Source organism: Pan paniscus, chromosome 11 (assembly GCF_029289425.2).
Source record: "Pan paniscus chromosome 11, NHGRI_mPanPan1-v2.0_pri, whole genome shotgun sequence".
Lineage (NCBI taxonomy): Eukaryota > Metazoa > Chordata > Mammalia > Primates > Hominidae > Pan > Pan paniscus.
The window spans coordinates 7,922,081-7,948,120 of record NC_073260.2 but is presented as its reverse complement, the minus strand read 5'-3'; the positions used below and the strand labels follow the sequence as shown (position 1 = coordinate 7,948,120).

Below are 26,040 nucleotides of genomic sequence, written 5' to 3'. Positions count from 1 at the left end.
TAAGGTGTTTATAAGGTGTGTAGTGTATTTGGAGTGAGGGTGCATGCTCCCTTTTCCCACCATTCTGAAGTCACAGCTTGGCGTACCTGGGAATGCCCTTGGAGTAGTAATCCCTGGCCCTTATTTTGGGTCTGTCCTTTATTCCTTTGTTACTTTAGACCTGGCTTCGCCGGCGATTGTTCTGGGTTTCCTCTAGTGTCTGAGGCTTGGAGGAGAAGTCATGCACGGCTTCTGGGGTCCAGTCCTTTGGCCTTTGCTGGAGATTATTTATACCAACCCAGCCCTTTTAGCTCCCACTTCATTATTTTTGGATTTATTTATTTTCATCAAAGAGAAAGTTCCTTTGTCTCGGCTGAGTTGATGAACGTCTCTATAGCAGCAAACACCCGAGGGCGTGTGGCCCAGTTCTGAGAAGCTGTGGTAGAGTGAGGAGGGCACTGTGTGACCCTGGTTCTCACTTCACCTCTGAGCCTCTGTTCCCTTATCTGCAAATAGGGGGTGATAGTAAGGACAGCCACCTTAGTGGTGGTTAGGAGGATGCTCTCTGCAGCTGTAATGTTTATTCAGGCAGCCCGATGGAGTATTTCCTCACCGGGGTAACGGGAGGCATTGCATCCAGGTTGGAGTGGTTGCTAAGGAGTCCTTCGGTGCTTCTGGTGATAGTCATTGTTGGCCCTAATCCGCCTCCTGCAGCTGAACTGTGGGAGTGCCACAGCTAGAGGGGGTGGGAAGAAGAGGATGGGGTTGTTGTAAGTAGGCTGTGTTCTCTGCCTGTCTGGGCATTTGCTGCCGAAGGGCGTCTGACTCCCATGTAATTTACCTAATGAGAGGTCTCGGGCCTTGCTGGTTGCTCTGTGTGGGGTTACAGCTCTCAACTTTTTTCTATGGACACAAACGAAAAATGTGCTTTGCAGAGATGCCAGGTTGTAAAGAAATATTGGCCCCAGCATGTAAAGATACATGTACTGGAGTGTTGGTTGTGGCATTATTTGTGGTGGGACATGTTCAGTTGGACATTTCCTTAGGGAAATGGGTAAATAAAATACGATGCCAGTGTATAGTGGAATGCTGTGTAGGCATTAAAAAGAATGAGGTAGATCACTATGTGTATTTTTATCTTTTAATTTTTAAGTCTGAACTAAACAGAACTATGTATATTTTTAGAAAGATGACCATGTATAGGAAGAGAAGAACCCAGGTTGAATAATATAGTAGCTTCCTGCATTTGTAGAGAAGACCATGACTGCTTATATGAATGTGTATAAGCCTGGAGGCTGTCCACCAGTTTGTTAACACTGTTTACCTTTTGAGTTGGATTGTTTTCTTGTGCACACATTAGTATCTTTTTTTTTTTTTTTTTGAGACAGAGTTTTACTCTTGTTGCCCGGGCTGGAGTGCAAATGATATGATCTCGTCTCACTGCAGCCTCCGCCTCCTGGGTTGAAGTGATTCTCCTGCCTCAGCCTTCCGAGTAGCTGGGATTACAGGCATGTGCCACCACACCCAGCTAATTCTGTGTTTTCAGTAGAGACGAGGTTTCTCCATGTTGGTCAGGCTGGTCTCAAACTCCCAACCTCAGGTGATCCACCCGCCTCGGCCTCCCAAAGTGCTGGGATTACAGGCATGAGTCACTGCGCTCAGCCACTTTTTTTTTTTTTTTCCTGAGATGGAGTTTTGCTCTTGTCGCCCAGGCTGGAGTGCAATGGCGCGATCTTGTCTCACTGCAACCTCCACCTCCTGAGTTCAAGCGATTCTCTTGCCTCAGCCTCCCAAGTAACTGAGATTACAGGCATGTGCCACGACGCCCGGCTAATTTTGTATTTTTAATAGAGATGGGGTTTCTCCATGTTGGTCAGGCTGGTCTCGAACTCCCGACCTCAGGTGATCCGCCCGTCTTGGCCTCCCAAAATGCTGGGATTACAGGCGTGAGCCACCGCACCTTACAGGTGCCTGCCACCACGCCCGGCTAATTTTTGTATTTTTAGTAGAGACGGGATTTCACCATGTTGGCCAGGCTGGTCTCGAACGTCTGACCCCAGGTGATCTGCCCATCTCGGCCTCCCAAAGTGCTGGGATTACAGGTGTGAGCCACTGCTCCCTGGCCACATTAGTATCTTTTGAATTTGTCTTACTGAATGTGTATTAGTAACATGTATTGGTTACAAAGATAATAACAAAGGTAACTCGCATGCATTTCAGTACAGTGGAGCCTGTGGGGGCCGGGCTGGGCTGGGGCAGCTGCTGTGTTGGTGGCTCTTTTCCTGGTGCCAGATCAAACTTACCATGAGGTAAGAGCTGCTCCAGGCTTCGTATTCCACGCAGACCCATCCAGTGCACCCTGGCTCCTGGTATTGGGCCCCAGTGGTTACCGTGAATTTAGTTCAATCGTCTGTCTCTGTTGATGTGTCAGTGGCCCTCAGAAACTGCTTTGTTGATCTGGTTAGAAGGAACAATCCAATACAAATGCTGTCTCCGATTTCTCTTCTCTACTAAATCAGATTGTACAATAAAGAACATAGATTTTGGTTGCATTTGCAGAGTACCTCTCATTTGTTAATTCACCATTATTTGGAGGTGGAAAAGGAAGGAGTAACTGAAAGAAGCCCATGTATTTCATGTATTTCTTTTATTTGCCAGGTCCTTGTTAAATTTTGACGCCAGAGAGGGAGGCCTTTGTATAGCACATCTGTCCAACTGTTCATCACTCACCATATGTTGAAATCATCTTCTTCCCCGCCCCCCTTGCTAAATTAACCGCATCTTCAAAACGGGAGGTAGGCAGGAACTTGGAGACTGCATATGGGCTTTCCAGCCAGAGTCCTCTTCAGGCTTCAGCCCAAGCCTGCCTGCCTGTGAACTAGATGAGGAGGGGCTCCAGGCAGACCCTGTGGGTGAGGAGCCCAGAGCTGGTGCAGACTCTGGGGGTGTGGGATGCTGTATTAGAGTAAAGATAACAGTGCCAGCGCCAGTTCACACCCCACCGCAGGCCAGGCCTGCACTTCACATTCACCTCAGGTCCCCAGGGGTGCTGGCAGGGCCAGGGAGTACTGTGGGCAGGTGGGGCCGTTCTCTGGGGCCCACCGCATGGGCCTCCCAATCATGGCAGCAGGCGTCGTTCTTCCAGTGCCCAACACTGCCCAAGTAAGTCTGGATGTCACATCACCCCGGGTTCAGGTTCAGATTTTTTAGACTCACTAACTGGATAATAGTGACCTTGAACTAGTTATTTAACCTTGCGGAGCCTTCATGTCTATAAAATGGAAGTACTAATACCCTTCTCTGAGTGGTTTGTCTATTTTGTTTCTTCGTTCAAGGAACTAATTATATTCATTTTTTCTTTTCTTTTTTTCCTTGTGGACCTCACCTGACCGGAGGAGCTCCTCTTCTTACATGCAGTTTTATGCAGATGTATTTATTACACTCCCTAGCTCTCTTCAGGCTTTTTCCTCATTGTTTCTGCTTTCCCTTACATTCGCTTGCATTGGTTTTTTTCTGATTTCTTAACTTGGATGCTTAATTTATATTTCATTTTTTTCGTTAGGAATTTGGTTTTTAGGATATTTCCTCTGAGTACAGATTTATTTTTGCTTTGAAAGTTTTCTTACGGCCAGTAATCCCAGCACTCTGGGAGGCCGAGGAGGGCGGATCACCTAAGATCAAGAGTTCGAGACCAGCCTGGCCAACATGGTGAAACCCCATCTCTGCTAAAAATAAAAAGAATTAGCTGGGGTGGGGGGTGGCGGGCACCTGTAATCCCAGCTACTTGGGAGGCTGAGGCAGGAGAATCGCCTGAACCCGGGAGGTGGAGATTGCAGTGAGCCGAGATCGCGCCACTGTACTCCAGCCTGGGAGACAGAGCGAGACTGTGTCGGCAGGGGAAGAAAGCTTTGTTATGCAGTGTTCTGTTTTTCATTTGTACTATTTTCTTTTTTTGTTTTGTTTTGTTTTCTTTTTTTTGAGACGGAGTCTTCCTCTGTTGCCCAGGCTGGAGTGCAGTGGTGCAATCTCGGCTCACTGCAAGCTCCACCTCCCGGGTTCACGCCATTCTCCTGCCTCAGCCTCCCGAGTAGCTGGGACTACAGGTGCCTGCCACCACGCCCAGCTAATTTTTTGTATTTTTAGTAGAGACAGGGTTTCACCGTGTTCAGGATGGTCTTGATCTCCTGACCTCGTGATCTGCCCGCCTCGGCCTTCCAAAGTGCTGAGATTACAGGCGTGAGCCACTGCGCTGGGCCTCATTTGTCCTATTTTCTAGATATTTTGCAGGTGTGGTTTTGAATTCCACTTAGATTCAAAACTTTTTTAGTAGAAAGTGTTAGGTTTTCCAGCTCTTGGGGTTATTCTTATTTCTACTTTCATCATGTCTTGTTTTATTGCACTGTTGTCAGTTTTACTTTACAGAATTTGGGATTTTTCTTTTCTTTTTTCAGACAGAGTCTTGTTCTGTCACCCAGGGTGGAGTGCAGTGGCACAGTCACGGCTTACTGCAACCCCAAACTCCTGGATTCAAGGGAGTCTCCCAAGTAGCTGGGATCCAGGCATGTGCCACCACACCCAGCTAATTAATTTTTTTTTTTTTTTTTTTCTGTAGAGATGGCGTTTTGCTGTATTGCCCAGACTGATCTCAAATTCCTCACCTCAAGCGATCCTCTCACTTCGGACTCTCAGAGTGTGGGGATTACAGGTGTGAGCCACTGTACCTGGCCTGGATTTTTCTTAAAGTCTAATATAGTCACTTTTAGAACATGTTTGCTCATCTACGTTGACCGTCTCTATCTTGATGGGCTTGATCTACCAAGGTGGACAGGCTTCTGTTTGTTCTAATGTTTGTACTTTCATTGTGGGTGGTCCTCTTGGCCCTTTAAAACTACCCTGCTCTGCTGCTTGCTCTTTTGTGTCTGTCTCCTTTGATTCAACATTTTTTTGTGCGTTTCATCTGTATAGTTGTGTATGTTTATTTGTTCTTATTGTAGGATGGTTTTTGGTTATGTGGATGTAATTATCCATGTGACAGACTGAGCTCATTTCCATAGTTCTTCCAAACAATGCTGCCACAGTGCGGGTATGTGCATGCGTGTGTGTGTGCACACGCTGTTGGGTATATACCTAGGTTTGGAGTTAACTGGGTCATGGGTGGGCATATGGTGGCTGCATGGGCAGCTGCCAGCTCTCAGTGATGGCACCAGGTACATGAGGGTCATCCTTGCTCTGCTGGCGCTGTAAAGATGTTGCTTCTTTGCAAATTAACCGCTAGATTCCCTGTAATTCTAGTGAAAATCCCAGCAGCTTTTCTTTTGTTTTAGCTGTTTATTTCAGAAATTGACAAACTCATTCTGAAATTTATATGAAAATGCAAAAGGGCCAAGAATAATCAAAGCATTCTCTCTCTCTCTTTTTTTTTTTTTTTGAGAAGGAGTTTTGCTGTTGCTCAGGCTGGAGTGCAGTGAGACGATTATAGGTCACTGCAGCCTAAAACTCCTGGGCTCAGGAGATCCTCCAGCCTCAGCCTCCCGAGTAGCTGGGATTATAGGTGTAAAAAGTAAAGTAGAGTTTTCATTTTAAAGATTTTCCTCTTCATCTAATTAGGAATAAATAGTAACTTCTTTTAGAAGCAAAATTTATTTAAAGACCTGTGCTAACATTCTTAAATATCTGCTAGCTGTAATAAATAAATTAATGTACTTTATATTCTTAGCTCTCACAATTTAGCCTAAATATTTGCCCTGGCATGCTTATACTGGTCCAAGCAAGCATTAGGTCATAGCCTGTTCCTCTTCCTTGTTTGAAGGTGTTTTTACCTTTCTCAGCACTCCACAAGTTACTTCCTCCTTCCTTTGTTCTCCTCTGCCTTTGCCTCTTTTAAAAAGTTCTAAGTTCCTAGCCAATCAGGACAAATACAGAATGTGAGGTCCTGTTCCAGCCAATGGAAACTGGACACAGCAGTAGGGTGGACGCGTCAGGTTGTAAATGACCCTGTCTCCTTTGTTCAGTGTACTCTGTCTCCTTTGTTCGGTGGCAAAACTGCTAGCGACTGTACCCTTTCTGCAGAAAGTATAAAAGTGGCCTTGCTGAGGAAATTAAATTTACGTTCAAGTGCTATTTCTTTACAGCGTCAGGGAACAAGCATTTCAAACATAGGCATGCACCAACACACCCAGCTAATTTTTAGTGGAGACGTGCTCTCACTGTGTGGCCCAGGCTGGTCTCAAACTCCTGGCTTCAGAATCATCCTGCCTTGGCCTCCCAAAGTGCTGGGTTACAGGTGTGAGCCACCTCACCTGACTAATCAAAGCATTATTTTGTTTTTGAGATGGAGTTTTTGCTCTTGTTGCCTAGGCTGGAGTGCAGCGGTGCGATCTTGGCTCACTGCAACCTCTGCCTCCCAGGTTCAAGCGATTCTTCGGCCTCAGCCTCCCGAGTACCTGGGACTACAGGCGCCCACCACCACGCCCAGCTAATTTTTGTATTTTTAGTAGAGATGGGGTTTCACCATGTTGGGCAGGATGGTCTTGATCTCCTGACCTCATGATCCACCCGCCTCGGCCTCCCAAAGTGCTGGGATTACAGGCGTAAGCCACCACGCCGGGCCTTAATCAAAGCATTCTTGAAGAAAAACAAAGCTGAAGGACATATCCTATCAAATATCCAGACTTTATAAAAGCTGCAGTGATTAAGACAATGCAGTGTTGCCAAAAAGATAGACAAATAGGCTGATTGGAGGGAACAGTCTTCAAACAAACTGCACATCAGTAGTCACTTAATTTATGACACATGACAAAGAGAAAAGATGGCCTTTTCAGAAAAGGTACTGGGAGAACTGAACTCTCCATAAGGGAAAAAAATGAAACTTTTATCACAAATCATATCGAGAAATCAGTGTTAGGTAGATCATAGATGTAAACATGAAAGATAAAACAATAAAGCCTCTAGAATAAAACATAGGATATCTTCATGATTTTGGAAAAATCGGACACAGAAAGCAGTAACCAAAGTAGAAAAATTTGATACATTAAACTGCATTAAAGTTTGTATCTTTTGCTTTTTACATTGCTCCAAGAAAATGCAATCAATACTAATTTGTAATTTCCTGGAAATGGTAGATAATCCATCCTGTTTGTTCCTCCAGAAGCCTCTATCCTGCTTTTACCAGGACTGTTGCCCCTCTGGCCCATGGTGCGGCTACCATCTTGGGCTTTTTTTTTTTTTGGAGATGGAGTCTCTGCTGTGTCGCCCAGACTGGAGTGTAGTGGCCTGATCTTGGCTCACTGCAACCTCTGCCTCCCGGGTTCAAGCGATCTTCTGCCTCAGCCTCCCAAGTAGCTGGGACTACAGGTGCCTGCCACCACGCCCAACTGATTTTTGTATTTTTAGTAGAGATGGGGTTTCACCATATTGGCCAGGCTGGTCTTGAACTATTGACCTCAAGTGATCCACCCGCCTTGGCCTCCCAAAGTGCTGGGATTACAAGCATGAGCCACCATGCCTGGCTGCTATCTCGGGCTTCTGTTGGTCGTCATTCTGGGACTTGTTTTTGTCCCTCCACACGTGGTCCTTATTTCCTGGATCCTATTTGTATTGGTTGGATAATTTGGACATAATGACAGCAACTGTCTTTTTTGTTTGTTTTTTTGAGTCGGAGTTTCACTCTGTTGCCCAGGCTGGAGTACAGTGGCACAATCTCGGTTCACTGTAACCTCTGCCTCCCAGGTTTAAGCGATTCTCCTGTTTTCAGCCTCCTGAGTAGCTGGGACTACAGGTGTGCGCCATCACGCCCAGCTAATTTTTGTATTTTTAGTAGAGACGGGGGTTTTACCATGTTGGTCAGGCTGGTCTTGAACTCCGGACCTCAGGTGATCCACCCGCCTTGGCCTCCCAAAGTGGTGGGATTTTCAGGCCTGGCCAACAGCAACTATCTTAATAAGAACGTTCATTGACTCAAGTAATTGCAAGTCCAGAAGTAGACAGGTTTGGGATTGTTTGGGTGCACCCATTCTGAACCAGTCATTAGAACCGGAGCTGGGCTTCTCTTAGGCCAGGCCCCCCCTCCCCTGGGGCTGGGGCTGGGTCAGCCTCCCTCAGGCTCCATCAGGAAGGAGGAAGGGAGAATTAACTGCTGGGTAGGCAGACAGGAGTGGTCCCACTAATATTGCCAGTCCCTCGGTTTGCTCTCTTGTAAAAATCCTATTTTGAGTCCTTATGTAGGTCTGAAAAAGTCTTTTTCTGTCCCTACACTTGACTTGGTCAGCTGAGTATTGGATTCTAGATTGAAAGTCATTTCCTAGAGAGGATGGTGATGCTGGTAAGAAGTCTCCATCATTGTTGCTCCTGAGAACTCATTGCCATTCTGATTGTTCCTCCCTGGGAACTTTTTTGCAAGAGGGATGACTTTTAGAAGCTTTTAGATTCTCAAACTGTATCCCTAACATGCTGAAATTTCACATTGTACTTTGTGTTCTTTTTATATCCATTGTTCTGAGCACTTGGTGGGCCTTTGAAGTCTCGGCTACTTGGCTACTTCAACTCTGGGAACTATTTTTGGCATTTTTTACTTGATAATTTCTTCCTCTCCTTCCCCCCACCCCACCCCCATGTTTCTGGAACTCCTAGTTAAATCTGGACTCCTGGGTTAATCCTTTGATTTTGGGGGTAGGATGTGACTAGCATTATCCCATCGCTCATTTTCTGAGATTTGTTTGGCTTGCTCTTCCACCTCTTCTTCGTTTTCTTTTCTTTTCTTTTTTTTTTTTTAAGACAGTGTCTTGCTCTGTTGCCCAGGCTGGAGTGCAGTGGCGCCATCTCGGCTCACTGCAACTTCTGCCTCCCAGGTTCAAGTGATTCTTCTGCCTCAGCCTCCTGAGTAGCTGGGATTACAGGCGCATGCCACCACGCCTGACTAATTTTTGTATCTCTAGTAGGGATGGGTTTCACTATATTGGCCAGGCTGGTCTCGAACCCCTGGCCTCGTGATCTGCCGCCTCGGCCTCCCAAAGTGTTGGGATTAACAGGTGTGAGCCACTGCGCCTGGCCTCTTCTACCTCTTCTAATTGGATTATTTTACTTTAGAATAGTTTAGCTGTACAGAAAAGTTGGAGTTCCCATATAGCCTACTCCCAGTTTGCCCCCATTAAACACATCTTATGTTAGTACAGTATATTTGTCACAACTAATGAACCAGGATTGATACATTATTATTGACTAAAGTTTATGCTTTATTCAGATGTTCTTAGCTTGTACCCAGTGTCTTTTTTTTTTCTGTTCTAGGATGCCACATTAAATTTAGTCATGTCCCCATAGTTTCCACTAGGTTGGGACAATTAAGTTTTTGATGACCATGACAGTTTTGAGGCATACCGATCAGATATTTGGTAGAATGTTCCTCGATTTGGGATTTGTCGGATGCTTTCTTCATGATTATCCTGAGGTTATGGGGTTTGGGCTATCACATGCTTAATTGTAACTAGGGTGATTCTTGTTTTCTAGTTACTTTTTAAGGGGGAAAAAAGTTTATTTCATGGGTGTGGTATCTTCTCTTGATTTTCTGAGGATATTAATTTTATAATACATATTTTTAATCTTTGATCTCTGGCACTGTCTGTTTCCTCTGTTATTTTGTCTATTTATTTGGTGTCTGTCTTTTAGTTGGTCATCTCTCAGATACCTGTGGTCTCGGGCACACAGCTGATTGGAAACTGCATGGACTCTTCAGAGTGGGTGCCTGGATGGGAGGCTGGCCTTTTCATTTCTTGAATCCCATGTTGGTGTATATAGGTTTTCTTTCTCTGGGGCTGGTTTTTCAAGAGAAGACTCCCTTGTCTTTGCCTGAGGAGTGGAGGGTGGTGTGGTGTTTGTCTGCTGCCCTCCTGTGAGGAGCAGCAGAAGTGGGGGGCCTGAAGCTTCTGAGGTTTGCCACTCAGGTTCTCTCTTCACTTTTTTGGGGGGTCTCCTTTCCCAACCCCTTCCCCCTCTGACCCTGGTGTTCTCAAGTCTAGACTTCTCTTGTTTAATGTATCCAGTGGGGGAGGGAAGGGGCCGTAGCTGTCTAGCTGTTGCACTTGCAGCCTTCAGCCAGTCCCCCCACATCTGAGTTCCCACCTTCCCCTTTCATGCAAGGTGCCTGCCACCTCCTACGACCTCCTGAGCCTTCTGATATCCTGGGTGAAGGGAGGTTTTCCCCTCTGCAGTCCTCATGTTGTGGCATCTTTCAGTCTGTGAAATCTGTTCATACTTTTGCCCCCTCCTTGCCAAAACTGTCCCTGTTGTTGGGTTCTTCGCTGTTTTCATTTTCGGGGGTTGGAAGGATGAGCTGTACAAGCCCTCAGTCTTTCTGCCATGTTTAACCAGAAGTCCCCTGTATTCTAAATAGTGTGTCTGTGAGTTGGATGGAATTGAATTAAGGGCCATCTGTGGGATGTGTGTGCGTGGAGATGCGTGCACAGCCCTCTTTATGTACACAGGTGTGGGAGTATTTTTGTCCGAGCACCACTCGACTGCCTTTTCCCCATGATCGAGCATGACTGTCTTTTTGTGTCAGAACCTCAAGAGCTGCCATTTGCTGTGGTCGCTACAGAGCATGATGAGGCCCAGAGGTAAGGCTGGTTTTGATGTCTGGTCATTGGCACAACCTTCTTACACATATGGAGGGTGAACTTCTCTGTCCTTCCCTCCAGACGCCTTGAGAAAGGGAGTCCAAAGCCCCGGAGGCAGAGAGTTCAGCCAGCTGCAGGGGGTGATGGTGTCACCACCACTATCTGCTGAACTTCTCTGTGCCAAGGAGCATTGCATCAGGGTGCTGGTGGCACACCTGGGGATCATCATCTCTTCCTTCTAAAGCAGCTGTCTGTCTCCACTTTGTCACTGAGAAAACAGTAAGTGCAGGAGGTGACATTTGGCCCCTGGCCCCCTCTTCCTTCTGGAAACTTGTGTGTAGAGAGAGAGCTACTGCCTGCAAAGGGGGTTCATCCTCTATAGGGAGTGTTTGCCCCAGAGAGTGTTTACCTAGAGGTTAGGTGGGAGTTTAGATTCAGCGTTGGTTATTATTTGGGGGTTGATAGAACCAATCTTGGTTTTTTTTACCCCCCTGTGTTTTTTTCCGTGAGTCTCCGTGAGGACATAGGGTTTAGGAAGGTGGGGAGGAATGCTTTCTCCTGGGCTGAAGGAAGTCACTTGCTGCCAGAGACAGGCCAGCCTGATTTGTCCTCTTCTTTTGTGCCCAGATTCCAGCTTGCTCCAGGTGACGTCATTCCTACAGGGGAAAGGCTTTGGGTGTAAACAATGGCACTGCCGGGCAAGCCAGGGACAGCTGCAGCTGGCTGGGACGTGGCCTTCCTCCTCCGTGTGTGTGTGCTCAGCTCAGCCTTTCTGCCATCCTGAGTTTTCTTTAAAATTATCTTCATAGTTTTAAAAAACAAATAGCAAATCTGTTTGGAATTAATACACAGTGTTTTATGACCCTTACTGCTGAATTCTTTTGAAATGGGAAGTCAAGACACAGTAGAACACGGGCGAGGCAGATGATTAGCATTGCAGCGTGACAGCACCTGGAATTTAAGTGGCTCATGCTGGTGAAGAGAGATCCAGGGATCTAATCTGGGAGCTGGTTTAGGGATGATACTTTTCTGTAATTTTTTTTTAAGATTTACAGTTCTTCTGTATCAAGCGTATATTTCTTTTGTTACTAAAAATGTGATGGAGAAATAAATGAGCAGTGCTGGGATTATCCACTTCCATAAGGCCATCTATTGTAACATCAGAGGGTGACTGCAGTGAATAGCTACGTTTATTGCCCCAAAGTGGGAAGCCTTGAAACTGGGGCAGTTTAGTGTGGTTTAAATTAGTCACAGTAGAGTGTTTATCTCAAGAGGGTTTTCTGAGAATCTCCCTGCATCTCTGTCTTCCTGAGAATTAAAGGGGTCCACTAGCAGATCCTAAACACCTGGGAGTTTGTCCTCATGGTGTTTGAAGGTCTGCTCTCTGTACCAGCACCCTTAAACTGTGACACACCAACGTGGGGACGGGTCCCCAGTGCACAGGAGGAGGTAGAAGCACAGGTGCCTGGTCTACCCAGCACCACCCAGAGCAGCCCTGCTGGGGAACGGAGGCTTCCCTGGCTGCATAGGAGTCTGGAGAGATGAGCACTGTCGAAAGCTGATAATTGGGTGGGCTGGAGAGAGAACAAGAGCAGAACCACGGTGAGGTGACAGCCGCCATTGGTCGAGTGCCTGCTGAGGACAAGTGCTGGGTCAAGTGCAGGTCTTGTTCTCTCGTTTATTCCTTACAGCAGACCTGGGAGGTGGGAGATTAACATGGTATGTTCATCTTAATCCACGAGGAAATAGACCTCAAGTCACAGTGTGGAGTGGAGGCGAGATGCAAACCCAGTGTTTCAGATTTGAGACTGCTGGGGGTGGTGTGGGGAGAAGGCTGGGTGGCGGCGTGGGGCCAGCATGTTGGGCCGGGGGGGTCTGGACTTGACCCTGGTGCGGTGGGGGGTGATGTGGAAGGTGTGTGAGCAGGTGCTCCCCGTGGTCTGTGTTGCTGTGTGAGCCGTGGCTCTGGTGGAGGGGGACCCAGCTGACCATGTGGTTCCGGCAAGGGTCTTGCAACTAAGTGCCGGAGAACCCCCCAGTTCTCCACTGGGGGTGGGGAGTGCTTCTTGTGTCCTCACCGTACGCCTCAATGCTTCTTTGTTTTTCCTTTACTCTTATTTTAAATTTGTTGCTTCCTATATATGCTGTCTCCTTGGGGTGCGTGGTCTTCTGGGGATGGCTCATGTCTCCCATAAGGAACACTGGGTTACCAGGAACCCCACTTTCCCCACTCTGTGGTTTCCTCAAACCTTATTTTCAGGCTGTTTATTCTTGGAGAGTTTGTGCAGTGTTCTGCAGGGACCTCACCCATTTGGGTAGAATGCCTGGATTGTGCTACAGCTGAGCCCAGCCTTCAGCTTTCCAGATGAGCCAGTGCCTGGCTCTTAGGGAACAGAAATGTGGGCGCTTTAGGGCTCTTTGAAAGCCACCTCTGCTTTTCTTTTTTCTTTTTCTTTCTTTCTTTCTTTCTTTTCTTTTCTTTTTTTTTTTTTTTTTGAGATGGAGGCTCCCTCTGTCGCCCAGGCTGGAGTGCAGTGCATGATCTCGGCTCACTGCAACCTCCGCCTCTTGGGTTCAAGTGAGTCCTGTCTCAGCCTCCTGAGTAGCTGGGATTACAGGCACGCACTACCACGCCCAGCTAATTTTTGTATTTTCAGTAGAGTCAGGGTGTCGCCATGTTGGCCAGGCTGGTTCCGAACTCCTGACCTCAGGTGCACCTCAGCCTCCCAAAGTGCTAGGATTACAGGTGTGAACCACCACACCTGGCCTACCCTTGCTTTTCTGACAGTGCCACGTAGGGAGCCTCTGCAAGCTGGAGGTGTGGTGGGGGTTGGGTTAGGCTGTCATTGAGTGAGGCAGCAGAAGTGTCCCCTCAAACCCACCTGGTTCCCCCACCCTGGTATGCACACAACTTCATCATCATCTTGCAATGTATTCATGTCCATACTTTACCCTCTGAACCAGAAGGCAGCAAACTGCAACCCCGATTGCAGCCCACCTCCTGTTTTTGTAAATATGGCTATTCTCTTTTATGTATTGTCTGGGGCTACTTCCATGCTACGACGACAGCCTCAGGCAGAGTTGAGCAATTGCAGCAGAGAGCTCTGTGTGGCCAGCAAAGCTGAGTACATTTACTGTCTGGCCCTTTACAGACAAACTTTGCAGATCTCTCCTGCTGCAGGAGTGCAGGGTGGAGTCTCCTGTCTCCATGTCCCCAGCACCAAGTGACACAGGGTCTGGCACACACATTGGTCAGTAAACGTTTGAGTATTTGAAGTAGGTGAGGTCGCCTTACTTATGTTAAAGGTTTTTTTGCCAGACATTGATTGGTGTGTTGGGGAAAGATAGACTTCTTTAATCTTTTCCCTGGATTTCGTGGTTCTTGACTGAGACTTAACAAGTAAACTGTCCAGTGGCCACGTCCTTTTCTGGCCCACATTGTTACTTCCTGAAGCGTTTATCCAGCCTGCTATCAATTTCCATGCCTGTGGAATCATGATTTTTGGTATGTTTTTTCTAGCAGTGGGATCTTTCCGTTCGTTCTATAAAGAGACATTCCACCTTTCTCTCTCACTGCCCCCAGCCTCACGGCCAGGGCACGTTGCAGCACTCATTGTGTCCCCGAGGTCGGGCCTTGGGCCTTTGTCAGTATTGTGAGTGGAGGAAGAGCCATGAAATCTCTAGGTGCCCACATGTGAAGAGTGAAGTGACTGGATTTGCCTTGGGTGAGAATCTGGCTGTTGGTGGCATGGCGTAAATAAAATGCTTGTTTTTGAAGCTGTCCAGGATCATCATCTGTACAGTTGGCCAGAAAGCAGCTGTTGAGCCTGGGCTGACTTATATCAGAACCCATTGTGCCGCCTTTTGTGTCTGCACCGGTACTCCCACTGGGAAAGCAGATTCTAGGTCGTGGGGCATTCAGTCTGCAGCCTGGTGGCGTCCAGTGCAGCCTGGGCTCCAAGCCTGGCCCTGCACTCGGCAGCCTTGTGACCTTGGGTGCGTTACTTTTCTTTTCTTTCTTTCTTTTTTTTATTTTTTTATTTTATTTTAAGATGGGTGTCTCACTCTGTTCCCAGGCTGGAGTGCAGTGGCATGATCTTGGCTCACTGCAACCTCTGCCTCCCGGGTTCAAGCGATTCTCCTGCCTCAGCCTCCCGAATAGCTGGGATTACAGGCGCGCGCCACCATGCCCAGCTAAATTTTGTATTTTTAGTAGAGACGGGGTTTCACCATGTTGGCCAGCATGGTCTCAATCTCTTGACCTTGTGATCCACCCACCTTGGCCTCCCAAAGCACTGGGATTACAGGCGTGAGTCACCTGCATCCGGCCGGGTGCGTTACTTTTCTATCCTGATTGACTGAACCTTAATGTCCTTCTCTGTCAAACAGGCAGTAGTATCTTCCAGAAAGTGCTGTTATGAAGGGGAGTAGAGCACATGAGGGCTTAGCAGGGTGCCTGGCCCTTGAAGTGCTGGTGGCCACTGATCTCCCCTGAATGCAGAGCCGTAGTGGTTCCTGGTGAATGACAGGTCATCCCAGTGCCCTGGTCAGGCATCTGACACTGGCTGGCACTCAAGTGTGGAGTGAAATTAATCCTGTTACCCGGAAATGGCTTTTGATAAATTAATTACAGGGCAGAGATGTTCCCTCTGGTGGACAGATAGCAGGAACCTGTTGGACAGGCGGCCACTGTCTGGAGAGGCGGGGCTTGGATGTGAAGTTGCCGTTGTTGGCGAATCTTTCTGGTTGTTTTTGTTCCAGCACAGCCTGGGAGCACTTCTTTAGATTATGTGCCAAAATATGCAACCTGGATTCTTTTTCAATGTTCTTTTCTCCATTCATTTGTTCCCAAATCTATCTTCATATGGGTTTTAGGCCCCTTTTTCATCTGCCTAATGGCAATATTTTCTTTTAGGCTGGCAAATTTCAGAATGCTCTAGCTCCCCGTGGCAGTGTCTCTGAGTGGCTTCTGTGGGAAAGGAGGGCTTACAGCAAGGGGGCACACAGGCTGGACTTCTTTCCAGCAGGCATCATTGGGTTGTGTCTGATTCATATGTCATACTGAGGTTCCAAGTCAGATTCTGTTGGAGAGAAAACGAATTCTGTTGCCTACAGAAGGGAGAGAAGGTGAGGTAAAGCCGTGGCCATAAGCCAGGTTTGACTTATGCTAACCTGCGAGGACTTGGTGTGTCTATGCCGGGTCTAGTCCCACAGACCTAGGGGTGAGTCAGAGCTGGATGGAAATGCCTCAGACCCGCTGGAGAGCTGTTCTCTTGCCTCAGCCGGCTTCCTGCTTCACACTTGGATGCTCACCGGTGCTTTCTCCCTGCCTCCGGATAGGCTAGCTTAGCTTGGGGTATGCATGTGTGTTGATGGATGGAAACTCGGCAGGTATTTGAAGCCTGGTAAAGCCCTGCTAACAGCGCCCTGGCCTGATGTTTGTGAAAAGCAGCTGGCAAGCAGCGGGGCCAGATGCTTGTGGGCAGGGCCAGCCTCGCACTCAGCCGGTCAGTGGAGATCCCTGCAACGGGAGGAAATCCGAATGATTCTGGTTTATTTTGGAGTTGTGTCCAGTGAAAGATCTCCTGACTGCCGTAAAGCAGGTGTGTATACACAAACTTTGTAAAGGACCAGGCAGTAACTGTTCTGGGCTTTGTGGGCCATAGATGGCCTCTTGCTTATTTCTCTTCAGGCTGCCGGCCCCTGCTCTGAGGGAACGTTGAGGCTGGAAGATTCTCCACCTGTGCAGTCTTCACTGTGGAGAGTGTAATTGTCCTCGTAGGGGCTGCTTTCATTCACTGCAGCAGTGACTCGCCTGGTTCCTTGTTGGTATCCCAAGTTTATATAGGAAAATAGGATCCAATCCCAGGCTTGTAAGAGGTGGCTGATTCCACAGTAAGCCATTTCTTTCTTTCTGCTATGTTTTTTTTTTTTAGACAGATTTTTCCCTCTGTCGCCCAGGCTGTAGTGCAGTGGCCCAATCTCCGTTCACTGCAACCTCCACCTCCCAGGCTCAAGCAGTTGTCCTGCCTCAGCCTCCCCAGTGGCTGGGATTACAGGCATGCATCACCACGCCCAGCTAATTTTTTTTTTATATAGTTTTAGTAGAGGCGGAGTTTTACCATGTTGCTCAGGCTGGTCTTGAACTCTTGGGTTCAAGTGATCCGCCCGCTTCAGCTCCCCAAAGTGCTGGGATTACAAGCGTGAGCCCCGGCGCTTGGGTAGTAAACCATTATTTCTGTGGCTGTCAGTTGTCAACATTGATGGGCTTGATTTTAGGGTCAGTGCTTGTCTAGGCCACTCCTTCAGTAGATGCGGAAACAGGTCTAGAGAGGCCAATAGCGTGCCCAACAAGTGCAAAACTTGGTTAAAAGGTTGGGGGCACTGGCTGGGTGTGGTGGCTCACGCTTGTAATCCCAGCACTTTAGGAGGCCAAGGTGGGCGGATCACTTGAGGTTAGGAGTTTGAGACAAGCCTGGCCAACATGGTGAAACCCCGTCTCTACTGAAATACGAAAATTAGCTGGGCGTGGTGGCGCGCACCTGTAATCCCAGCTACTCGGGAGGCTGAGGCTGGAGAATCACTTGAACCTGGGAGGCAGAGGTTATAGTGAGCCAAGATTGTGCCACTGCACTCCAGCCCGGGCGACAGTGTGAGCCTCTGTCTCAAAAAAAAAAAAAAAAAGGAAAGAAAAGATGGAGGGCATTAAAGAAAACATTGTACAAGCAGGTTAAGTGCAGATGTTAGTCCAATGTGTTTCTTGTACTGGCTTCACCAAGGCTCTGTGATTGGAAGGGGTGGAAAACATTTCACCTGGAACACAGAAGGTGCCCAGTTAATATTTGTTGGGTGGTTGAATTTACTGGGAGGACATAGTTCAAGGAATAGTTGTAGACAGACTGACATCTCGTAAACACAATTCTAAATTTCTAGGAGAGTGTCTCATGTTTGGGCAAGGTTTTCTTTTTTTTGAGATGGATTCTCACTCTGCTGCCCAGGCTGGAGTGCAATGGCGCAATCTTGGCTCACTGCAGCCTCTGCCTCCTGGGTTCAAGTGATTCTGCTGCCTTCAAGTGATTCTCCTGCTTTAGCCTCCCGAGTAGCTGAGATTACAGGCGTGCACCACCATGCCTGGCTCCTTTTTGTATTTTTAGTATAGACAGGGTTTCACCATGTTGGCCAGGCTGGTCTTGAACTCCTGACTTCAGGTGATCCTCTCGCCTCGGCCTCCCAAAGTGCTGGGATTACAGGTGTGAGCTACCACGCCTGACCTGAGCAAGGTTTTTTTCCTTTTGTTTCCACTAGGGTATGGGGAAGTATGAATCAAACCTTCTCAGAGAAGTGTGGTGCGTGCCAGGTAGTTACACTGAGAGCTGTGTGTGTCCATTCTACCCTTTTCCCTCAGGCCTGGTCAGCACAGAGTCAGAGAAAGTAGAGGCCAGGGCAAACAGCTTTTAAGAGGACTTTTGTTGTTGTTGTTGTTGTTTTTTGAGACGGAGTCTCGCTCTGTCACCCAGGCTGGCGTGCAGTGGCGCGATCTCAGCTCACTGCAAGCTCCCCTCCTGGGTTCATGCCATTCTCCTGCCTCAGTCCCCCGAGTAGCTGAGACTGCAGGTGCCTGCCACCACGCCAGGCTAATTTTTTTTGTATTATTAGTAGAGATGGGGTTTCACCGTGTTAGCCAGGATGATCTCGATCTCCTGACCTCGTGATCACCCGCCTCAGCCTCCCAAAGTGCTGGGATTACAGGCGTGAGCCACCATGCCTGGCCCCCGAGGACTTTTTAAGTAATATTTATATAAACAAATGTATTTCTGGTCAGTTTTCAGAATTAAATGACATTTTAGCTGGGCATGGTGGTTCACGCCTGTAATCCCAGCTACTTGGGAAGCTGAGGCAGGTGAATCGCTTGAACCTAGGAGGCAGAGGTTGCAGTGAGCCGAGATCATGCCACTGCACTCCACCCTAGGTGACAGAGTGAGACTCCGTCTCAACAAAAAGAAAAAAAATCACATTTGATTTAAGAAATCATTCGATGTTGCCAGGCACGGTGGCTCATGCCTTTAATCCCAGCACTTTGGGAAGCTGAGGTGGGTGGATCACTTGAGGCCAGGAGTTTGAGACCAGCCTAGGCAACATGATGAAATCTTGTCTCTACTGAAAATACAAAAATTAGCCGTGTTTGGTGGCACACACCTGTAAGCCCAGCTACTCAGGAGGCTGACGCAGGAGAATTGCTTGAATCTGGGAGGTGGAGGTTGCAGTGAGCTAAGTCGGTGCCACTGCACTCCAGCCTGAGCTACAGAAAGAAACTCTGTCTCAAAAAAAAAAAAAAAAAAAAAAAAAAGAAGAAAGGAAAATCATTCAATGTGAAATCTTGCCATACCTTTCTTTTTCTTGAGACAGGAGCTCGCTCTGCCCTCAAGAGGCTTGCAGTCTAGCCCAGGGAACGATGCTCTTATTTATTATGACTTTTGGGGAGTGGGACAGCAACTCCCTGGACCTAGCCTCAGGGAGGGAGATTTAAAATGGCCCATGGACCCCAGGGCAAGGAAGCAGCCAGGTCATGGGCATCGCAATCAGGATTGGGCACGTGGGACTGACTCCCATTCTGAGCATTGGTGCCCTTTGCTCCAGTGCAGGAGGTGAGCTCTGGGGAGGGCTGCTGGGGTCAAGCAGCTGCTGGCAGGTAACTTGGGGGCAGTGAGTGCTTGGAAGCACTTTTGCTGGTATGTTTCTTCATTGTGCCAGACTCTCGTACGCACTCTAGTACATTCAGCATCCTTGGGCTTGGCCACTGAATGTGGGCGGCAGTCCCATCATTGTGACATCAAAAATGCTCCTGCACATTTGCAAACACCCTGGTATTCCTTGGCCCATGGCAGCAGCTGAATAAACTGGGATTTGAGTGAGGGAAGGGAGTTAAGTAACCAACCAGCGTGGCTGAAGCCATGTGGGGTGGAGAGAATTTCCTTGAAGAAGGGCACAGTGTCGGCTCCTGGTTGTGTCCCCTGCTCATACAGATCGGACTTAGGACCGCTTATCCCTCGGCATCCATCTTCCTGCGTTCTTCATGAGCATTTCTTGATACGAATTGCATGCGGATCTGTCCCTCAGTGATTGGCAGATCTTAGGTATCAGTCAATACCTGTTAAATGAATGAAAGGATGGTTTGCGCACCTGCACGTTTGACATGGCACCAGCTCAGTCAGCGTCTTTTGTCTCACTTGTTTTGGCCCCTGTTTGTAATCGATTTTCGCTCCCTATGTTTTATTTGGATCATAATATAGTTGTGTGTGTGTGTTTTTCTTTTGACGGAGCCTTGTTCTGTTGCCCAGGCTGGAGTGCAGTGGTGCGATCTCAGCTCACTGCAAGCTCTGCTTCCTGGGTTCACACCATTCTCCTGCCTTAGCCTCACGAGTAGCTGGGACTACAGGCGCCCACCACCATGCCTGGATAATTTTTTGTATTTTTAGTACAGAAGGGGTTTCACCATGTTAGCCGGGATGGTCTCGATCTCCTGACCTAGTGATCTGCCTACCTTGGCAGATAATATAGAGTTTTATCTTTAAAATCATCCTTTGGGGTACAGATTGCCCCCCACCACATCGCATGTGTTCCTCCTGGCCTGCATGGTGTCAGAACAAGATGGTGAAATGGCAAACCTTGCTTCCGCAGCTACCACCAAGTGCCTTTTACCAGTCAGTGGTAAAATGGGGAATTACAGTTGTTGCCATTATGTCATTGAGGACATGTTAAACATATGCCTTAATTATTGCTTTAGCTTTGTTTTCCAGTGAGAAGTGATGATCACTTATACAAGTGTTTTTTTTGTTGTTGTTTTTGTTCTTGTTGTTGAGATGGAGTCTTGCTCTGTCACCCAGGCTGGAGTGCAATGGCACAATCTCGGCTCACTGCAACCTCTGCCTCCTGGGTTCAAGTGATTCTTCTGCCTCAGCCTCCTGAGTAGCTGGGATTACAGGTGTGCACCACCATGCCCAGCTAATTTTTGTATTTTTAGTAGAAACGGGGTTTCACCATGTTGGTCAGGCTGGTCTTGAACTCCTGACCTCGTGATCCACCCACCTCGGCCTCCCAAAGTGTTGGGATTATAGGCGTGAGCCACCGTGCCCGGCCTACAAGTTTTGTTTTTTAAGAGATAGGATCTTGCTCTGTTGCTCGGGCTGGAGTACAGTGGCCTGATCATAGCTCACTGCAGCCTCAAGCTCCTGGGCTCAAGTGATCCTCCTGCCTCAGCCTCCTAAGTACCTGGGGCCACAGGTGCATGCCACCATGCCCTGCTAATTATTTTTATTTTTATTTATTCATTTTGAGATGTAGTCTCCCTCTGTCACCCAGGCTGCAGTGCAATCTCAGCTCACTGCAACTTCTGCCTCCCGGCTTCAAGCAATTCTCATGTCTCAGCCTCCTGAGTAGCTGGGATTATAAGCATGCACCACCATCTCTGGCTAATTTGTGTAATTTTAGTAAAGATGGGGTTTCACCATGTTGGCCAGGCTGGTCTCAAACTCCAAACCTCAGGTGATCTGCCCACCTCAGCCTCCCAAAGTGTTGGGATTATAGGTGTGAGCCACCATGCCCGGCCTATTTTAATTTTTTTAGACACAGTGTCTTGCTGTGTTGACCAGGCTGGTCTCAAACTCCTGGCTTCAAGCAGTCCTCCCACCTCAGCCTTCCTGAGTAGCTGGGATTATAGGCATGAGCCACTGAGCCCATCAAGTGTTTTTGGTTTTTGGTAAGGAAGCTTAGAACCTATTGCCAAGATTGGGTATGGAATAAAAAGCAGTGAAGCTCTTAGTCCTCAGTGCCTGGCACACAGGCCCTTGGTCGGCACTTAGTATTTGTTTTTGTTGTGTTTTTTTTTAAGATGCAGTCTCGCTCTGTCGCCTAGACCGGAGTGCAGTGGTGCAATCTTGACTCACTGCAGCCCAGGTTCAAGCAATTCTCCTGCCTCATCCTCCTGAGTAGCTAGAATTACAGATACCTGCCACCACGCCTGGCTAATTTTTGTGTTTTCAGTAGAGACAGCGTTTTGCCATGCTGGCCAGGCAGGTCTCAAACTCCTGACCTTTAGTGATCTGCCCACCTTAGCCTCCCAAAGTGCTGGGATTACAGGCGTGAACCACCACGCCCAGCCAGGCGCTTAGTATTTTGAGTGAGTGAGTGAGTGAGTGAGTGAACTGATGAGGAGAGCACTAGTAGACTCATGGATACCTGTAGCACATTAGAAAGTGGCAGAGGAGGGAAGCTTCTTTCTTGGAGGGCTTTTCAAGGTTGTCTTTTCAAAGGGGCAAGTGCGGATGGCATAGCCCCCATGTGGTCTCTCCCTTGCTAGCCCTGGGGAGTTCTTGCTTTCTGTTTTCCATGTGTGTAGCTTAGAGAGCCCTTTTGTTGGCTAAGCAGATGTTTTCTCTCTGGGTACTAGTTGTTTATTTTGAAAAGTGTATATACTTGATTATTTCTGAAGGATAATACTCTGGCTGCCCTCCTTTGATTTGGTTTTGCTTGCCCTTGAGATGAACAGCCATGGTGTAAGTGGGTTGTGTACCTCCCCTATTCTGCTAGCCTTATTTTCAGTGTTATACATGGATGTGTTAAAGTAATGAGCATTTATTTTTCCATCTTGAGCTGTCCTTGACTTGGAGAGGGCTCTGTTGAAGTTTACATGTCAGTGTGGTTGGTGTGCAGTAGACTCCAGCCAACTCAGAGTGAGAGGAATTAACAGCAGGTGGGGGTTGGGGGGGTACTCCACAGATCGCCTCGGGGTGTCTACAAAATGCCCTGTAAATGTGAATGAACAGCCTGTGGGTGGTGAGAGCAGTTTTCTAAGGACAGTCCAAAGCCATCTTCAGATCTTCAAGGAGATCCGTGATTCGTGAAGGATTCACTCCTCTGGATCAGAGGTTCTGCTGGAGTGACACTCTTTTTTCTCTCTCTCTTTTTTTTTTCCTTCTCTATTTCAAAGGCAGATCGGGAGCGGTGCCGAGAAAAATTTCCTTACTAGATGACATTTCATCGCAATGTCCGATCGTTTGGGGCAAATTACCAAGGGCAAGGATGGGAAAAGCAAGTACTCGACTCTCAGCCTGTTTGATAAGTATAAAGGAAAATCAGTAGACGCGATTAGATCCTCAGGTAAGGCCCGGGGTTGAAGGCCAGTTCCTCAAACTTTCTCCGAGTGACATATCCCAGAACCCCAGAGTCCCTCACCTGGTTAGACAGATGTGGTCCGTGCACACCAGGCTTCTGGGTGTGCATGTAGAATCACTCTCTACTTCCTCCTTGAGGTGTGATTTCAGAGCCTTGAGCATCCTGACTCTTCCTGTAGTGGAATTTTCTCCATCTATTACCTTATTGAAGCTGGGGAGATATATCTATAGATATCTATAGATATGTCTATAGATATCTATAGGGGTGTGTGTGTGTGTGTGTGTGTGTATATATATATGTTTTGGAGACAGAGTCTCACTCTGTCACCCAGGCTGGAGTGCAGTGGCATGATCTCAGCTCATTGCAACCTCCACCTCCTGGGCTCAAGCGAGTCTCTTGCCTCAGCCTCCCGAGTAGCAAGGATTACAGGTGTGTGCCACCACGCCCAGCTAATTTTTGTATTTTTAGTAAAGACGGGGTTTCCCCATGTTAGTGAGGCTGGTCTCAAACTCGTGACCTCAGGTGATCCACCCGCCTCGGCCTCCCAAAGTGCTGGGATTACAGGTGTGAGCCACCGTGCCTGGCCAAAGCTGTGGATTTTTATCCTGATGGGTAGAATGGGACTTAATAGGCATTAGTGTTATCCTTTTTTTTTTTTTGAGACACAGTTTCGCTCTTATTGCCCATGCTGGAGTGCAATGGCGTGATCTCAGCTCAGTGCAACCTTCACCTCCTAGGTTCAAGTGATTCTCCTGCCTCAGCCTCCTGAGTAGCTGGGATTACAGGCATGTGCCACCACGCCCAGCTAATTTTGCTTTTTGTTTTTCTTTTTTGAGAGGGAGTCTCACTCTGTCATGCAGGGTGGAGTGCAGTGGTGCGATCTTGGCTCACTGTAAGCTCCGCCTCCCGGGTTCATGCCATTCTCCTGCCTCAGCCTCCCGAGTAGCTGGGACTACAGGCGCCCGCCATCATGCCTGGCTAATCTTTTGTATTTTTAGTAGAGACGGGGTTTCACCGTGTTAGCCAGATTGGTCTTGATCTCCTGACCTCGTGATCGGCTTGCCTCGGCCTCCCAAAGTGCTGGGATTATAGGCGTGAGCCACCGTGCCCAGCCTAATTTTGTATTTTTAATAGAGATGGGGTTTCTCCATGTTGGTCAGGCTGGTCTCAAATTCCCGACCTTAGGTGATCCACCCACCTCGGCCTCCCAGGGTGCTGGGATTACAGGCATGCGCCACTGCGCCTGGCCAGTGTTATCCTTAATAAAGAATTTTTTTTTTTTTTTTTGGAGACGGAGTCTCACTCTGTTGCTCAGGCTGGATGGAGTGCAGTGGCGCAATCTCGGCTCACTGCAAGCTCCGCCTCCTGGGTTCACGCCATTCTCCCGCCTCAGCCGCCTGAGTAGCTGGGACTACAGACGCCCGCCACCACGCCCGGCTAATTTTTTGTATTTTTAGTAGAGACAGGGTTTCACCGTGTTAGCTAGGATGGTCTCGATCTCCTGACCTCGTGATCCGCCCGCCTCGGCCTCCCAAAGTGCTGGGATTATAGGCGTGAGCCACCGCGCCCGGCCATCCTTAAAGAATTTTTAAAATTTTGTTTTAAAATTTATTTATTTATTTAGAGACTGGGTTATGAGAGTGGCTAATTTTTGTATTTTTAGTAGAGACAGGGTTTTGTCACATTGCCCAGGCTGGTCTCGAACTCCTGGGCTCAAGCGATCTACCCACCTCGGCCTCCCAAAGTGCTGCGATTACACGTGTGAGCCACCACGCCTGGTGTGTTATCAGCCTTTTTAGCTTTCATGGTTCTTGATATTCTAGAACTTGTTGGAAATGTTCTTGTTGATCCTTTTCACACCCCATGAAGACTTCATGAATGTCGAAGGGCTCCTGTTCAGTCTTGTTTTGGATCTAGGCAGAGGCTGTCCCTTTAGTCCTGTAATGAGACCAGAGCTGTCTCAACTTGCAGAGAGGTGGTTCCTCTGTAAGCTGGAGGTTCCTGGGCCTGGCTCCTCACCCATGTTGTAAAGTCTGCGAGCCTTGTCCTGCCCAACAGTGAAATGGAAGCCTTTTTACAGGTTTTAGCAGCTCCTTTGTCCCTGTAGTCTTCAGTGAAGAGCTTGTAAAGTGACTAAAGTGACACCAAACACTTGTTTGTCCCACTGCTGGTCTGCCCTTTGTCTTTTGTTGGGTTAGCTTTGTTATGATCACTTAGAGTTTGAAAGAACAGCTGAATGCATCAGGCCTCTTTCCTTCTGTGACCTTTTTGCACGGTGTCTGTTCCATGTCCCTCTCCCTGCAGTTATTCCTAGACATGGCTTACAGAGTCTTGGGAAAGTTGCTGCAGCCCGGCGCATGCCACCGCCTGCAAACCTGCCAAGCTTGAAGTCTGAAAACAAAGGAAACGACCCCAACATCGTGATAGTACCCAAGGACGGGACGGGATGGGCAAACAAGCAGGATCAGCAAGACCCAAAGAGGTAAACGGAGGAGGCGGGTGGTGAGTGGGAGCTGGCACTCCAAGGGTGGTCCCGGCATCCTTCCCTGTGGCAAACTAACCCTAACCCTTTGGCTACTGCAGCGCTAGTCTTGCAGTGCGGAGTTGGAAAACTGGAAGATGCAAATGAAGCTGCTTCCTCTCTGGTCCTGGTGCTTCGTATGTTTCTTTCTCCCTGCCTTCATTTTTTCTGGCTTTTAGAGCCAATGGAGCAGCACATCTGTGGACAACCTTGTCCCCAATGACCAGTTTCCCCCTGTGCCTTATTAGGAAAGGCCTCATCACCCCAGAGGAGCTTATGCAATGACTCAGAGCCAATTCCTGTAAGAAACACTGTGGACAGAGCTGGGGCTTGAGGACTTCATTCCTGGTGATGGGTGTCCCTGTGAGCTGAGCTCTGCAGAGAATCATGCAGCTTCCCTAACCATCGGCCCAGCAGCTTCCCAGACAGAGGAGACTTCTGCTGTTGCTCTAAACAGACCTAGTCATCAGTGAGAACAGCACAGAATCCTCCAGGATCACTGTACTGCAGCCTCCCTGGAGGCTCACCTCCTGCCAGCACAGTACTTACAGAAACCCTAGGGGGCAGAGGGTGGCACGGTGCTGTCAATCAGAGAAACAGCCCCTGTGTGGTGGGCTGAAAACACAGGGCCTGGCTGCCTGGGGCCCACTTGGATGGCTGCACCTTTGTCTCCTGCTGCAAGTCCTCTCTGAGTGTTTAGCCAGTGCTAAGACAATTCAGGGAAGGGGATGTGTTCAGGGAGGGACAGGGCCTTGCTGAGGC

The 26,040-nt window shown here is 48.2% G+C and overlaps 1 protein-coding gene across 25 annotated transcripts in view; it reads left to right on the top strand.

The window, feature by feature from the left end:
- The window catches only part of PRRC2B (proline rich coiled-coil 2B), a 128,458-nt gene that overhangs the window by 35,781 nt on the left and 66,637 nt on the right, over positions 1-26,040 (top strand). For 15 of the 25 annotated variants that reach the window (XM_055117556.2, XM_055117558.2, XM_055117555.2 and 12 more), the window contains exons 2-3: positions 22,573-22,742; positions 25,062-25,239. In XM_055117556.2, the coding sequence (XP_054973531.1) occupies positions 22,628-22,742; positions 25,062-25,239 (293 nt within the window). In that variant the 5' untranslated portion in view covers positions 22,573-22,627. Of the gene's footprint in view, positions 1-4,591; positions 4,685-22,570; positions 22,743-25,061; positions 25,240-26,040 lie in introns of those variants that run through there. The other 10 variants (XM_055117557.2, XM_063594119.1, XM_063594121.1 and 7 more) reach the window with 4 other exon arrangements.